The 16968-nt window shown below is 40.7% G+C and overlaps 1 protein-coding gene across 2 annotated transcripts in view; it reads right to left on the bottom strand.

The window, feature by feature from the left end:
• Window positions 1–16968, bottom strand: part of Ctnna3 (catenin alpha 3) — a 1405098-nt gene that overhangs the window by 1349733 nt on the left and 38397 nt on the right. For both annotated transcript variants that reach the window (XM_048451587.3, XM_087898188.1), the window contains exon 2: window positions 10560–10663. In XM_048451587.3, the coding sequence (XP_048307544.3) occupies window positions 10560–10658 (99 nt within the window). In that variant the 5' untranslated portion in view covers window positions 10659–10663. The remainder of the gene's footprint in view (window positions 1–10559; window positions 10664–16968) is intronic.

Below are 16968 nucleotides of genomic sequence, written 5' to 3'. Positions count from 1 at the left end.
TGGAGTGGGGACAACAGTGTTGGAGCAAGTAGGGAAATACCAGAATTTGATATTTTTTTAAAAAAAGAAAAAGAAAAGGTCTAGGAATCAAACTGAGGGGAGGTGAAGGGGTTCGGCCCTCCTGACACCTGCCCATGGCTCATCTCAGAGCTCCCAGGTCCGGGGACACTTGGACACTCTGACAAACGTCGCGTGTGCTCCAGCTGGAGTCCACAGTAATTCAGTCAACTCACTGGTTTTTCTTTGTGTTGCTTTAATTTTAAAAAGCAGCTTCCTTTTTCTGACCGATTTGTTTCTCAGGAAACGCTCTGGCCTAGCAGCTCTCCCCCGGGAGCAGTTTCCTGGCCGTGAAGGATGTAGGAGTTGAAAAGGTCCCTGGATTAGATATCGACTCAGCTGCTCTGAAGCACCTTCAACTTTAAAACATTATGATAAACTTTATTTCTTCATCCTGTCACAAAAATAACATCGTTACGCTTATTAAGCATTAGGCCTGTGAGTATTTCAAAGACATTTAATTTACTAACTCTTAAGATCATATATTACAGTAAGAAGTCCCATATTTGCTTGGGTAAATGTTACTCTACAAGAACATTATGTGTGTACAAAATTGTCTGCAGGACTTCCTTAGACCTTTGAGGTGGTCACGGTATCCAGTCTATCGAGGGGATAATGAGCAAGGGTGCACGGAAGAAGTTTTGAGATAAGATCAGATCAAAGAAGCCCTGCTAGCGTCCTCTCTGTGGCCTTGCTGTAACGCTGACCAAAAACAACCTGGAGAGAAAAGGCTTATTTCACTTGCGGTCACGGTCCATCGCTGACAAAAGGTGGGCCAGGATCTCAGGCAGGAACGTGAAGCAGAAACCACAGAGGAATGCTGCTGCTGGCTTGCTCTCTCTCTGGCTGGCTCAGAGGCTTGTGTTTAGTCAGCTTTATCACAAATGCCAGGACCACCTGCCAAGGGATGCCATGGCCCATAATGGGGTGGGCCCTCCAGTGTCAGCTAATAATCCAGACAAACCCACCTCAGACACACCCACAGGCCGATGTGACCTAGGCAATTCCTCCATAGACTTTCCTCCCAAATGACTCTAGTTCATGCCAAACTAACAAAACTAAGACAGAAACATAAGTAAGTGATACTAAGTTCATTCAAACGGAGGTGACAACAATCACAAAGGTCACTTCTTCTCTTTTTCTGAAAGAAATAAAGGGAAACTTTGTTCTTGGAGACTAAGAGCCCAAAGGTGACAGAAGTTCTTCTCTGATGAGTCAGAAGTCAATGGTCTGTCTGGAGAAGAGGGGGAAATTAGCTCTTTGAGCCCCTGCAGCCACTTATATAAACTGATGTATGTGTCTGCTTACCTAAATGCTTTCTCTCTCTCTCTCTCTCTCTCTCTCTCTCTCTCTCTCTCTCTCTCTTCCTTCTTTCTATTTTTCTTTCTTTGTTTTTGGGTTTGGGACTCAAAGAAATAAGAAATAAGAAATTTTTCTGAGTTGGAATACAGCAGAATTCTCCCTAGATGGCTGTGAGGAATTAAAAACATGGTGTTTAAAGGAGCTGCTACCAGCACTATTCATGTCTCTCCTTGTGATGATGGTCCCCATGGGCCTGTATATTTCAATACTTGTTACCCAGTTGGTAGAAATGTTTGTGAAGGATTAAGGGATTGTTGGAGGAGGTGTGTCTCTGGGGTGAGCTCTGGGGTACTCAGTGTGTCTATATCTGTAAATATTAAAGAGACTGTATGGAAGTAGAAATGGGACAGAGCCATGAGGTATATAAAAGTTAGTAACAAGAGCCATAAAAATAATGTTCATTACTGATGCTCTAATCCTGTATTTGCCTCTTTAAAATGCGGAACGTATTTAAATCGTAAAAATACATCTGAACTTTTGCCAAGAAAACCCTTTATAAAGGGATTTATTATTTTAAGAGATTTTAAAACTATTCCTTTAACCCACATTCAACATGAATCTGATGCATGGAAGATTATATTTCGTGGTAAATGAGATTATTGATGGATCCATTACATAATGACTACGGCATGATCTAGCGGTTTATGTCCCCTTCGGAGAGGCAGCACAGAGGTGCAAACCCCTGGAAGCGCAGTTCTGCATAAATAGACTTTCTGCACTCCACTGCCACTTTCGGATCTCAAAAGTGATAAAATGCAGATGCCTGCAGTTGCAATCATAAAAATGTAATTGCTGAGAAAAAAATTATTTCTGACCCATTGGAGGAATTTATTGCAAAGGGATGCACTGTGTAAGTTATCACACTGAGAAAATGAAAGCGAATGATTGAAATCTATCCCGGGCTGAGCCTCCCTGCAAAATGACCTGGTGATTTACCTGTGCTCAAGAGAAAGGAAAAAAAAAAAGATGAAAGATAAATCAGATTTGGCAGGGAAGACTCTGATTACTGTAAAAAGAGCAGAATAAAGATTTATGCATAAATGAATTAAGAACTTGGAGTGACAGCCTAGTTAGTATCTATGACCAATTACTCCAAAATTAAAGTATAATTTTGATTTTGAATTATGTGCCAAGATAAGTAATTCCTATGCAACTTGGTGAGTAAAAACTTGACATAGAGATAAACAATGAGGAAACGTGAGAATTTTTTAATGGAGCTACTAAACTGGTGACTTTAATGTAAAGGAGATGCACTTCTATTAAAATGTATTTAGCATAATCAGTACTGTATCATCTGCTTGCATAAACCATGCAACTATTCAAACCAGGAACTCTCTGGAAGAGGCTAGATAAAGACAGGACCTAGGAGCCTATTGATACAGAAATCAATAAAATTACATATACACATACATAATTATTATTAAGCAATTTTAGGAAAAGCCATGCTTGCCATTTGTCATTGTGATGAACCTGGAGATTTTATCCTGAACCGCATTTTCATTGCTGCTGTCAACAGTGTCCACGGGCACAAAGAGAAAGCACTGCACAGCCTCACACAGGGAATCACAGAATAGCACAAAAGACTGATTTTCAGGATCTCAAAGAGGGAGATATGGAAAATGGGAAGTTTCGTCAAATGATAAAAATTCAAGGGTTTGATCTAAGAGCCATGGCCTCTCATTTATCACACAGTAAACTACAACTAAAATATGAAAATAAGGGAGAAAGGCAGCTATTTGAAGGGATACTGTGATAGTCTTCCATGAAATAAATGATCATTTGATCATGTGAGTAACCATTCTTAGTCAGCATGGAAGGCCTCATTTTATGGATCAGACTTTTAAATTTATTTTAAAAAATGTTTTTATCAGCATAGCTCATGTGTAAAATGGGTCTCGTGATGACACTTTCAAACATATAAGATGTATTTGGGTCATATTCACGTCATCATCATTTCTTACCCCATCCACTCACACCACTGGATTTTCATGATGTAGAGTTGAAGGAATCGAGTCATTGATGCAGAGCGAAATATATTACCTTTAACAGCAAACTTGATAGAGCCAGACTCTCCTCTTGGCCTACCTTACACCATGCACCAGGTCCCTTCTTCCAAAGACACTAAGCTCTCAGGGTTCACTTGGGAAAAAAAAAAAACTACAGTGGCCTTATATCTGATTATTCAAAAGTGTTCTTGTCTTTTCCAGAGACACACGGTGGAGCAGTTCTGAGGACAGACACGGGACATGTTTTCACTGAACTCAAATTGAGACCTACTACTGAGAAGGCAATTTAAAACATTACTGATGACGGCTGAGTTTTATATTAACTATTGCTGTCTAAAATGCACTAAAACCTGAAATTAGCTCTGCTTAAGCTAGTTCCTGAACACTTTCATGTTAAGATACAAAACAAAACTATCTACCTAACTTCCTATCTATCTATCTATCTATCTATCTATCTACCTACCTACCTACCTACCTACCTATCGTCTCTCTTTCTCTCTCCCAGGCTAAATTCAAACTCAGAGTGCTCCTATCTCTTTCTTCTGGGTGCACTATTATGTCTGGCTTTATTTTTGTTTTTCTGACAAAGTTCACTAAAAAAATTAGAATCTTTCTGGAGAAGGACAAAGAAAATTAAAACACATTCAATTTGCTAACAAGAAACAAACATTAGTGCTTTTCTTCTAAGACAGTAAAATAGTGGGTGATTTTCTCAGACCTTTATAACATAGAGAATGTAAACTCAGTGGATGGTGCAGGCCTGCCATGCCTCCTATTCGGAAGGACTAGGTAGCCTAGGCAACATATACATATATGTATATTGAGTATGTGTATATAAGTATGCACATATGTGTATACAAATTTTCAGTCATATGATTAATTAAGCTCTGGGAATCTAATTTGTGAATAACAAAGTAACTATAATTAACACCGTATTATGGACAGTGATGAATATATTCATTAACTTGGCTATGGTGATCATTATATGAAGCATATACACACATATATATGCATATATATGTGTGTGTGTGTGTGTGTGTGTGTGTGTGTATGAACTAAATGTTCAGGGGGGAATGATAGCATTTCTAGCACAATGTTTCTCAGGAAAAAATAAACCTTATTATAATTTAAAGAAATTACTGTATGGACAAATGGTATAGGACAAAATTGATTGATGAGAGGCTGGAGAGATGGCTCAAGATGCTGCAAAAGAAGCAAGTGCTTTTACAGAGGACCCAAAGTTTGGATCCCAGTACCCATAACAGGTGACTCACAACCACTAGCAATTCCAACCCCCGGGGGTCCAACCTTTTGTGACCCTGAAGGCATCTACATACTCCTGGCTTGCACACACACACACACACACACACACACACACACACACACTCAGGGAAAAAAAAGTATTTTTAAGTAATAGACTTTTAAAAGTTGAGTATAAAGTCCTATAAGGTCAGTTATTTTAAGATAATAAATCTTAGACTTTAAGTCTACTGGGATTTTACAAGGAGAATTCTATGATGATGAAAGTCAAGTGTGCATCCACATAATTCTGTTGTTCTAGAACTCTGCTTTATGAGAAAGATCTTACTCACAGCAGCTAGTCCATAAATTATTAATATTTGTAATTTCATATGATTTGAATATTGCTAAGACCTATAAAAAAATTTTCAGCTGGGGTATTGGCAAAGTGATATGCTGAGCCTCTTTTAAGAACTCAATAAACATTTGAGAATCATCAAGCACACACAAGCAGATAAAGTCAGCAGGGCATTAGCATGTGACTGGAGCTCCCTCACAAACAGGAAAAGTAGGCGCCCAGGTGCCACATCGACAGCCAGCGTCTCACATTAACACGATCGCACTTTTAGGAGAGTTTTATCTTTTCCAATTAAATAAAATTCTTTCAGACCATTTGCATCCTCTTAACTTTCTAGGTGGAACCAATACCATTTAGAGAGATGATTATGATGTCTTTAGAACATACTAAGACACACACAGTCGTGCCCACTGTATCTTTGCCTGCGAATTTCTACCAACTGATATGGCAAGGTGCTTGACCAAAGCGTCTACTAGTTTCTGTTCGTACGTAAAAGGTGGTTTCTAACAGGCTGTGACGATGCCTGCTGGTGATGCCAGCACTGGAACACCAACTGCGGCAAGGGGATTGAAGTTAGCCTGGGCTACACAAGGCGACTCTGTCTCAAAAACCAAATAAAACGTAGTTTCTCTACAACCCTTTCTCTGCCCATAACAATATGGCAGCATCCTTCATGACTATCAAGTTCTAAGGGATCAACTCCAATGTCATACTGTCATAAAAAAAAAAAAATTTAAAAGGGCAGTGGCATTATGTACTTAGCATTCAGCCTCCTCCAAAGTAAAGATCATATTTCTAATCATTCCTTGTAAGCGCATAGAATTGTGCTGATGAGTTTCTTGGTCAAGACTAAGCTAAGGTCATTTGAGAAGAAGGAATCTCAATTAAGAAAATGCCTCATCAGAAATTCCTGTAGACAAGTCTTGCGGGAGGGCTCAGCTCACTATGAGTGGTGCCACCCTGGGGAGGGGAGGAGTTCCAGGGATATCTAAGAGAGCAAGCTGAGCAAGCCATGGGGAGCAAGGCAGTAAGCAGCATTGCTCCATGGTCTGTGCATGATGGACCTGTAATAAGATGAGATAAAGCCTGTCTTCCTCAAGCTGCCTGTAGTCACAGTGGTCAGCACAGCAATTGAAATCAAAACTGCCCCCATGGCTGGACATGGCTCATACCTGTCACTAGAAGTACGGAAGGCAAAGGGACCGTGTAATGGAGGCTAACCTGGGAGACTTAGTGAATTCAAGTTCAGTCTAGGTGACAGGGTGTAAAACCCTATCTCATATCTCGTAAACTTACTGATATTTTTGGCCACTAGTCCTAAGGATGTCCATGTCCATAAAGATGTTCAGCATGGAAATGCTTGTTTTTGTTTTAGACAGGATCTCTTATTTCCCACGCTGGCCTCTAACTTGCTCTGCAGTTGAGGATGACCTTGAACTTCTGACCCTCCTGATTCCACCACCTGTGTGTTGTGATTATGGGGGTGTTACCACTATTTCCTATTTTCGTGGTGCTCTGGATCAAAGCCAGGGATTCTCACATGCTGGGCAAGCATGACTCTATGAATTGAGCTACATCCCCAGCCAGCAGTATTTTTAGTCCAAAAAAAAAAAAAGCTAAAACCTTAAACATCCAAAACTGAGTGGCTACTTTAACTAAACCTGTAATGGCGCTACATGAGATGTAACTAAAGCAACGATTTTGTCGAGTTGTTCTTATAAAGAATGGGGTATGGTGATATGGCCTGGAGGTTGAGAGTACTTTCTGTTCTTCCAGAGGACATAGGCTCAATTCTCAGCACTAACATAGAGGCTCACAGTCATTTGTAACTCCAGTTCTGGGGATCACCCTCTTCTGTCCTCTAAGCAGACCAGGAGTGAACATGGTACATTAATGCACAGGCAGACAAAACAACCACACACCTGAGCTTCAAATTTATTAATAAAAAAAAAATTGGGTTGCAGGTGAATTTCAGTGGTTGGAGTGCCTGCCTAACATATTTGTGGACCTGTGTTCAATACACAGAACCATTAAAATAAAGGGGGTGGACTATTAAAATACCATTTTAAATGAAAAAGATATAACTGCATATACAGCATTTTCTCTATTGTATACATATGTATGTATGTGTGTGTGTGTGTGTGTATTTGATGGTTAATTTTCTGTGTCAGTTTGACACAATCTAGAATCACCTGTGAGGAAGATCTTGATCACCTTGTCTTTGGAGGATTATCTTGATTATGTTAAGTGGGAAGACTCCTGAGTGTGAGCGAGTACCTTCATGGGCTGGGCTCTGAACTCAATGGAAGTCTCTTGACTGTGGATGCAATGTGACCAGTTCTGTTGAGCTCCTTGTAGTGGTTTGAATAGGAATGGTCCCCTTCCCCATAGGCTCACATATTAGAATGCTTAGTCACCAGGGAGTGGTGCTATTTGATAGGATTAGGAGGTGTGGCCTTGTTGGAGGAACTGTGTCATTGGTGGTGGGCTTTGAGGTTTCAAAAGTCCATGCCAAGCCCAGTGTCACTCTCTCTACCTGTGACTTAGCGTGTAGCTCTCCACTACTGCTCTTGCACCGTCTTCCACGTTTTCCATCATGATGATAAAGGACTAAACTTCTGAAAGTATAACCAAGCCCTGTGCAGCAAGCTTTGTTGTCAGCTGCCAGCCAACAAATAAAAACACAGAGACTTCTTGTTAATTATGAAAGCTTGGCCTTATCTTAGGCTTGTGCCACTAGCTCTTATAACTAAAATTAACCCAGCTAAATTAATCTACATTTGGCTTCATGGCTGTTTTACTTTTTTTTTTATTCTGTATGTCCAGCTCCCTCCATTTTTTGTTGGTGTTTCATTCACACCTTGACTATTTCCTCCTCTTTCTCACTCTGTGCCCAGAAGTGCCACCTATACCTCCCGCCTATCTACTGGCCACTCAGCTCTTTATTACACCAGTCAAAGCAATACATTTTCACAGTGTACAAACACCACGCAATGCCTCCAATCAAATGCTTTCAAGAGTTGCTCTAGTCCTGGTGTCTCTTCACAGCAACAGAACACTGATTAAGATACCTATTGCTGTAACTGCCTTGCCAAGATGAACTACAGCCTAGAAGTATGAGCTGAATAATGTTGCTTTTGCATGTTGTTTATCACAGAAATAGGAAAGATAAATAACATTTTCCAATCTATACATTCATTATACATATATTCAATATATACACATATGTGCATACATATTTGTGTATTTGCATATATATACATACTCAGTATACATATATGCATATGTTGCCAAGGCTACCTAATCCTCCCAAATGGGAAGCGTGGCAGGCCTGCACTATCCACTGAGTTTACATTCTCTATATTATAAAGACCTGAGAAAACCACCCACTATTTTACTGCCTTGGAAAGAAATAATGCACTAATGTTTGTTTCTTGGTAGCAAATTGAATGTGTTTTAATTTTCTTTGCCCTACACCAGGGAGATTCTAATTTTTTTAGTGAACTTTGTCAGAAAAACAAAAATAAAGCCAGACATAATAGTGCACCCAGAAGAAAGAGATAGGAGCACTCTGAGTTTGAATTTAGCCTGGGAGAGAGAAAGAGACGATAGGTAGGTAGGTGGGTAGATAGATAGATAGATAGATAGATAGATAGATAGATAGATAGATAGATAGATAGATAGATAGATAGATAGATAGGTAGGTAGGTAGGTAGGTAGGTAGGTAGGTAGGTAGGTAGGTAGGTAGGTAGGTAGATAGATAGATAGATAGATAGATAGATAGATAGATAGATAGATAGATAAATTTGTTTTGTCTCTCAACATGAAAGCATTCAGGAACTGTCTTTAGCAGTACTAATTTCAGGTTTTAGTGTCTTTTAGACAGCAATGGTTAATATAAAACTCAGCCGTCACCAGGAAGAAATGTTTTAAATTGCCTTCCCAGTAGTGGGCCTCAATCTGAGTTCAGTGAAAACATGGCCTGCGTCTGTCCTCAGAGATGCTCCACCGTGCGTCCCTGGAGAAGACAAGAACACTTTTGAATAATCAGATATAAGGCCACTGTAGTTTTTTACCCAAGTGAACCCTGAGAGCTTAGTGTCTTTGGAAGAAGGGACCTGGTGCATGGTGTAAGGTAGGCCAAGAGGAGAGTCTGGCTCTATCAGGTTTGCTGTTAAAGGTAAAATACTTAGATCTGCATCAGTGAACAGATTCCTTCAACTCTGCATCATGAAAATCCAGTGGTGTGAGTGGATGGAGTAAGAAATGATGATGGTCAGAGTGTGACCCAAACAATCTTATCTATGCATGAAAATGTCATCACGAGACCCATTTTACACATGAACTATGCTGAGAAAAACTTTTTTTAAAGAAATTTAAAAGTCTAATCCATAAAATGAGGCCTTCCATGCTGACTAAGAATGGTTACTCACATGATCAAATGATCATTTATTTCATGGAAGACTATCACAGCATCCCTTCAAATAGCTGCCTTTCTCCCTTATTTTCATATTTTAGTTATAGTTTACTGTGTGATAAATGAGAGGCCACGGCTCTTAGGTCAAACCACTGGAATGTCGACATAATAAAGATGGCTGGAATATTGCCTTGCCTCAGTTTTCCTGACCATACAGAAGATAATGGACACAGCAGCGCTTTACAGGTTATGCACACGTCCGGAAACAAGGAGGTGGCCCAGCAGGAAAAGCCACTTGTCACAAGTCTGACTCCACAAAGTTGTCCTCCAACATCTACACATATGCCACAACACAGGTGCCCGTTCACACTCGTCACGTACACACATGCACACGCACACACACAGGTAATAGTAAACCTGTTTTTTCTTTTCCTTCTTTTGTTTTCTTTTGTTTTTATCTTTTGGGGCACAGTGTCTCTGTGTAACAGCTCTGGTTGTCGCTCTGTAGACGAGGCTGACCTTGAACTCATGGAGATCTGTCTGCCTCTGCCTCCCGAGTACTGGGATTAAAGGGGTGTGCCACCTCTGCCTGGTTTATATACAGCTCTTAACATTGTGATACACACATGCAATCCCAGAACTAAGGAAGATGAAGCAAGGGGTGGGGGCATATGTTAGAGGTCACTCTGATCCACACAGACCCTATTTCATGTGTGTGTGTGTGTGTGTGTGTGTGTGTGTGTGTGTGTGTGTGTGTGTTTGCAGTTAATGTCAAAAAAGAATATGAGGGAAAACTTTCAGAATTATATTAATAATATCGAATACATACTTTTAATTTAATACTAGCTTATTTGGAGGAATTAAGACAAGGTCTCCAAGTGTAGACCTTATTGTCACTGAACTCACAGAGATCTATTTTGCCTGCCTCTGCCTCTGGAATGCTAAGATTAAAGGTGTGCTCCACCACACCCAGTAATACCAGTTTAAACAAAGGATGATGTTAGGTGATGGAGCCATTCGTACCTAGAGCCAAATCCACCCTTGACTCGTTGCTCTCCCACCACTTTAAATTCTGCTAGCACACAGCTGTAGCGCATTGCAGCACGCCAAGGGCTCCCACCTGGATTATCAGCGGCTCCAGCAGCTTCTCCACTGTGACTGTCTGGATCTGCAGGTCGCGAATGTCCAAATTCAGGGGGATTGGTGCTTCTGCAGACATGGTGCCTGTACACGGACACATACAGAAAAAAACAAGGCTTATCAATGAGGAGGAATTTTTTCCAAAGAAGAGAGTTCCTGCCAATCATGGAATAAGTGAGTCTTCTGTTTGGCACATCTTTTCAGTCCTCTGAGGCTCGGGATGCCAAATCCACCATCAGAGAAGCAAGAGACTCCCAAGCTGTTGTCTGCTCTCATGCTGCCTGGGCTTAGCTCTCATGTATGCTAGTAAATTCATAACTGACTTTCAAACCTATCAAACAGGCTTCCATTTAATCAGTAGTCTTAATTGAAAGCTATTGCTGATCTCTTGATACATATCTGACAGTAGGCAAGTCATCTGACTTCCATGAACTGGTGATGTTCAGGGACTTTGTATGTTTGCTGTTTGCCCATTCTTGTCAAGACTTAGATTAGAAGCCCGAAGACATGTGGTATGTGTCTAGGTGTTTTCAGGGTTATTTGAGAGTTTTGATTGTGAAAGGAGGTTGGGGCAATTTTCTTTCTTGTATAGAAAAGGAACCAAAAAGAATCTGAATAGCTATGACAGGGAAAGAAGAAGCCCAGTGGAAAGCCCTGATATGTGGACAAGATACAGTGGTTTGAATGAGAGATGTTCCCCATAGTCACTTGTTGACAATGTTTGGGAGGAAGTATGGAACTAGGGGCTGGTTTTGAGAGCTTAAGGCCTCACCCTACTGCCAGCTTGCTCTTTCTGCTTTGTGATTGTGGTTGAAGAAAGGAACTCTCAACTTTCTGTTCCTAGCACCATGCTATAGCTGCTGCCGTGTTCCCCACAGAACCATAAGCAAGCCCAAAGAAACTCTTCCTTCTGTGAACTACCATAACCGTCATGTCTCATCACAGCAACAGAGAAGTGACCGAGTCACCAGACAGCGTAAGAAGAATAATTATTAAGCTTGGCATAGTATTTTAATCCCAGTCCTCGGGAAGCAGAGGCAGGTGGATCTCGGTGAGTTTGAGGCCAACTTGGTCTACAAAGCAAGTTCCAGGACAGTGAGGGCTGTTACACAGAGAAACCCTGTCTCAAAAAAAAAAAAAAAAAGAATAAGAATTTTTATAAATGATTCTTTAAGGTATTAACCTCCTCATCCATTTGTGTTAGTCTATGCTATTAACCCAGCACCAAGAAAAGCAAAGAAAGCTGATTCCTGTGAATTTAAGGTTATCCTGAATTCCAGGCCAGTCAGGACTACATAATAAGACCCTGAACCTTCATCTGGCGATGGATGGAGATAGAGACAGAGACACACATTGGAACACTGGACTTAACTCCCTAGGTCCAAATGAGAAGCAGAAGGAGGGAGAATGTGAGCAAGGAAGGCAGGACTAGAGGGAACCTTCATCTGACAATGGATGGCGATACAGACGGAGACCCACATTGGAGCAACGGACTGAGCCCCCAAAGTCCAAATGAGGAGCAGAAGGAGGGAGAACATGAAAAAGGAAGTCAGGACCGCGAGGGGTGCGTCCACCCACTGATACAAGGGGACTGATCGAATGAGAGCTCACCAAGGCCAGCTGGACTGGGACTGAACGAGCATGAGATCAAACCAGATTCTCTGAATGTGGCTGACTGAGAAGCCATTGACAATGGCAATGGGTCTTGTTTCGTCTGCATGTACTGGCTTTTTGGGATCCTAGTCTGTTTGGATGCTCACCTTCCTGGACCTGGAGGGAGGGATGAGGAACTTGAACTTCCCACAGGGCAGGAAACCCTGACTGCTCTTAGGACTGGAGAGGGAGGAGGAAAGGGAGTGGGGGGAATGGGAGGGTATTGGGAGGAGGGGAGGAAGTGGAAATTTTTATAAATAAATAAATAAATGAGGATGTGGAGATGGCCCAGCCAACAAAGTGCCCACCTTGTAAGCATGAAAGCCTGAGTTGGGATCCCCATCATGCATGTGAAAGGGGGGCAAAAACCAACAATGCTTCAATCACTAGTGAGGAGCAAGAAGACAGAAGCACCCCGGGGGTTTGCTGGCAAGCCGGGCTAGCTGAACTGTTGAGCTCCAGGTTCAGTGAGACACCTTTTCTCCCGCCTAAGACTCAGGACTGGCATGACGGCTCCACAACTACAATTGCTAGACCTGACAAGCCTGCGTCCCATCCTCAGAGCCACGCAAAGGTAAACAAGGAAAACTAACTAAGTTGTCCTCTGCTCTCCACATTCAACAGATGCACACATAACGCTCACAATAATACAGTAAATAATCTAAAATAAGGGGAAGGGTGCAAGTGGAAAACACAGACACTGACCTCTGATTACCAAACACAGCTGTACATGCACATACATACACACATGCACATGAGCATGTACACACACACACGAACCAATCACTGAGATTTTATATCCTTAATCACATAATCATGATTGGCATTTCATGACATATTGAAACTGACACTGAAACTAATCTATCAGCCATGGACACTATTAACTGAATTACTAAATCCACAAATCTGTATTAACCCTTATCTGTCAATCATCATTCAAGAAGTGTTTACTCAGTGTCCACAGAGATAACAAAAATAAATCATAAATAGATAGATAGATAGATAAGAAAGTCATATATATATATATATATATATTAAAGAAGGTTGACTTGACATATATATATATATATATATATATATATATACTTAACCTACTTTTAAAAATAAAGGGAAAAAGGTTCAGCAGTTAAAAGCACTTACTGTTCTTTCAGAGGACCCAAGTTCAGTTCCCAGCACTCCATGACAGTTCACAACCATCTGTAACTCCATTCCCAGGGGATCTGACCTCTCTTCTGCCCGCTCTGGGCACCTCAACACACTTGGTGCACAGACACATACACTCAGGCATGCATCCATACACATAAAATTAAAATATTTTAAAAAGAAAAGAAAAACTTATCATTAACAGAAATATGCATCTATCAATAGAAAACCTTCCGATTTAGTGTGTACCTACTCTCCCCCACAGTTTCCCACAGCTTAGGGCTTAGTAAATTGACCCCCACCAAATAACAACACCCTAACAATCTCCCTGAAACCATGAAGGAAAAAAAGAAATAGAAAGTATGAAGATTGCTCTAGTTTCTCTGGTCAGGAGTTTTAACTAGAAGGGCAAGTAATTGTTCTCTTTTTAATTCACTAATTGGCAATAATCAGACAGCTAGGTGGACAGATACAGATTTACACAAGATCAATCTTTTCAAGGCTCTCCCTAATCTCAATAATCCTAGGAGACCGAGTTATTCTCTTTCCTATATGTGTTTCCACTTCGGAATTGTAGGGTAGAGTCCACGTGCCTGCCCATCCCTCCAGTGAGAGCCTCCTCCGACTTTCCCCCAGACTCTTCCCTTACCCCTGTCCTCGGTTTGCTTGCCAATCTCCCCACTCTCCTGGGTCCATCCCACAGATCCATACATTGCTATTGTTTTTTTTCAGGGTTTAAAATATTTTATTGGTGTTTTTAAAATTTTGCAATGTATATGATCATATTTACCCATATATCTCCCCTCAAATTCTCCCACATCAACCTTCCTATACCCCAACATTGTGTCTTCATTTTTATTTTTTTTAAGTTTATTAAATTATGAAAGTTTTCATTTCCGCCCCTCCTCCCAACACCCTCCCACTCCCCCCCATACATTGCTATTGTGTGTATTCAAATATACCCATGACCTCTATGTCTATGGATAAGTGAAAAGGTCAACACTTCACCAAGACTGCCATCTAAGCTGTGAACCTGATGCAGAGAGAGATGAGACACAGAAATATCCCGTAAGTAATCATATATATTGGTTCTCACCTTTGTGTTATATAATTTTGACATTGATAACAAAATTTGTTTAAACACAAATAGAAGCAGATCCTGGAGAGTCCAGGAGTCATAAGCATACTGCTCTTCAGAAGGCATCCCACATGGCTACTCTCTATAACTTCCTTTTTTTAATTATTGTGTTCTGAGGGAGGGTCTCGCTATGTGGCCCTGGCTTTCTTGGAACTCTCTATGTAAAGCAGGCTGGCCTTGGACTCACAGAGATCTGCCTGCGTGGCTGTCAAGTGCTGGGATTAAAGGTGTACACCACCACACACAACTCAACAAACACATATCGACACAGACACATAAATAAGTGGTAATAAAACTACAATGGCTATAATGATACAGCTTTGTATCATTATATATATACATATAATATGTGTGTGTGTGTGTGTGTGTGTGTGTGTGTGTGTGTAGAGTGTGCCTCTACATCATGGATATGGGAGGGGCTCACAATGCCCCACCCCCTCCCTGTTGGTGGTTCATGGTTGCTGAGGTCAGGACAGCATTTTCTTCAGTGGTGTAGCCACTCATGTGTTGCCCATGCTCCAGGAAATAACTCCCTGCCGATGTTCATGCAAGCAACCCCAATTAAACTCAATAGGCCACACACAAAGACATGAAAGTGGGTGGGGAAAGAGGAGTTTCAGAGGTAGAAAGAGGAAGGGGGTGAGAGGTGGTAATATAATTGGAAGAGTGAAAATCACTGAATTTTTTATAGACATGTGTGAAATTACCAAAGAATTTTTAAATGTGTATCTGAAATATTCTTGAGAAATTTTCTCCCCAGTGACTTAGCATCATATTTGTACATAATCTAAATGCTACAGTTCAAATGTGCTCATAATCAAATATTATTATAAGACTTTTATCCTTTCATGAGTCTTCAGTGAAGTTTAATATTAAAAACAAGGATAATTATACTGACAAGTCTTGGAACCAATTATGACGAACTTAATAATTGATGAAAGCACTTAAGTACAACCATATGCTCCGAGGTTTTCTTTACTATTCAAGGCATCAGCGCAGGCTCTCTGCTTCAGAGACGCTATCAAAATGGTGTGCAGTAGACACGAGAAAGTAAAATACACAGTCTGAAGTGGGAAGAGAAGGACATTTTATAAATCGAGTGGGATGCCCAGTGTCCCTCTTGCTGTTTTAAAATAACTATAATATACTATATATTATCCACTTGCACTAAATGTTGACAGTTTTATATAAAAACCACCAGAATAGCTGATTGCAGAGATAGAGCAAGTTTTCTGAAACATAGCACTTTTCTAGATAGTTCTCTTAGTCACGTGGGGCTCCCTCCCCACTTCAAGGTGATCAAGCGTATCCTTGTTCTCAGCCTGTTCTGAACTCCATCGCAAGTCACTTACAAGGACTGGTATCCCTTTACATTTTTGTTTATTTGTTTTAGGTTCTGAGACAGGGTCTCACCCAGCTGATAGTTCGGACTGGCCTAGAACTCACTATGTAACTTAGACTGGCTTCAACCCTCCTACCTCAGACTCCCAAGTTCTAGGATTACAATCATGAGCCACCCACCGTGCCTGGCACTCCTTTGCTGTTTTTCTTTCTTTTTTCCTTCTTCTTTGTTTTGTTTGTTTGCTTGTTTGTTTTGGTTTTTGTTTGTATTTTGGGAAAAAAGATTTCTGTGTGTAGCCTTGGCTGTCCTGGAACTTGCCCTGTAGACCAGAATGATCTTGAACTCATAGAGATCCACTTGCCTCTGCTTTGCGACTACTGAGATTAGTCACCACCTGGCCTTTCTTTATCTTTTAAAAGCCAGTTTGGTTTGAAAATAATTATTCAGGTTGTATTAGGTTAGATAGATAGATGATAGATGGATAGATAGATAGATAGATAGATAGATAGATAGATGGATGGATGGATGGATGGATGGATGGATGGATAGATAGATAGATAGATAGATAGATAGATAGATAGATAGATAGATAGATAGATAGATAGATAGATAGATAGATAGATAGAGATAGATCACAAGTGTATCAATGGTAGGTGTACTAGGTGATGTGTGATATAGTCAATGGCCTTTTGGTTTAGACTATTACTATGACATGCCTCACTCCTTTTCACTGTATAATTTCCTTTTTAAAGATAAAAGCATAGTCTCTCTTCTCAGACATTCTTTCAAAATATAGAAGATATTCTTTAGAAGAAGAAGAAGAAGGAGGAGGAGAAGTAGGAGGAGGAGGAGGAGAAGGAGAAGAAGAAGAGAAAGAAGAAGAGGAGGAGGAGGAGGAGGAAGAGGAAGAGGAAGGAGAAGGAGAAGAAGAGGAAGAGGAAGAGGAGAAGGAGGAGGAGGAGGAAGAGGAAGAGGAAGAGGAAGGAGAAGGAGAAGAAGAGGAAGAGGAAGAGGAAGAAGGAGAAGAAGAATCCTAACACTACTGACACGTTTTCTCTTCATACAACAAAGGACTGGAATGTTTTGGTTTGAGTTGGTTTTCAATCATTCTAT

This window comes from Myodes glareolus, chromosome 18 (genome assembly GCF_982192425.1).
Source record: "Myodes glareolus chromosome 18, mMyoGla1.1, whole genome shotgun sequence".
NCBI classification, from domain to species: Eukaryota; Metazoa; Chordata; class Mammalia; order Rodentia; family Cricetidae; genus Myodes; species Myodes glareolus.
Note: the sequence above shows the minus strand (reverse complement) of the source record. Positions and strands in the feature narration are given on the sequence as shown.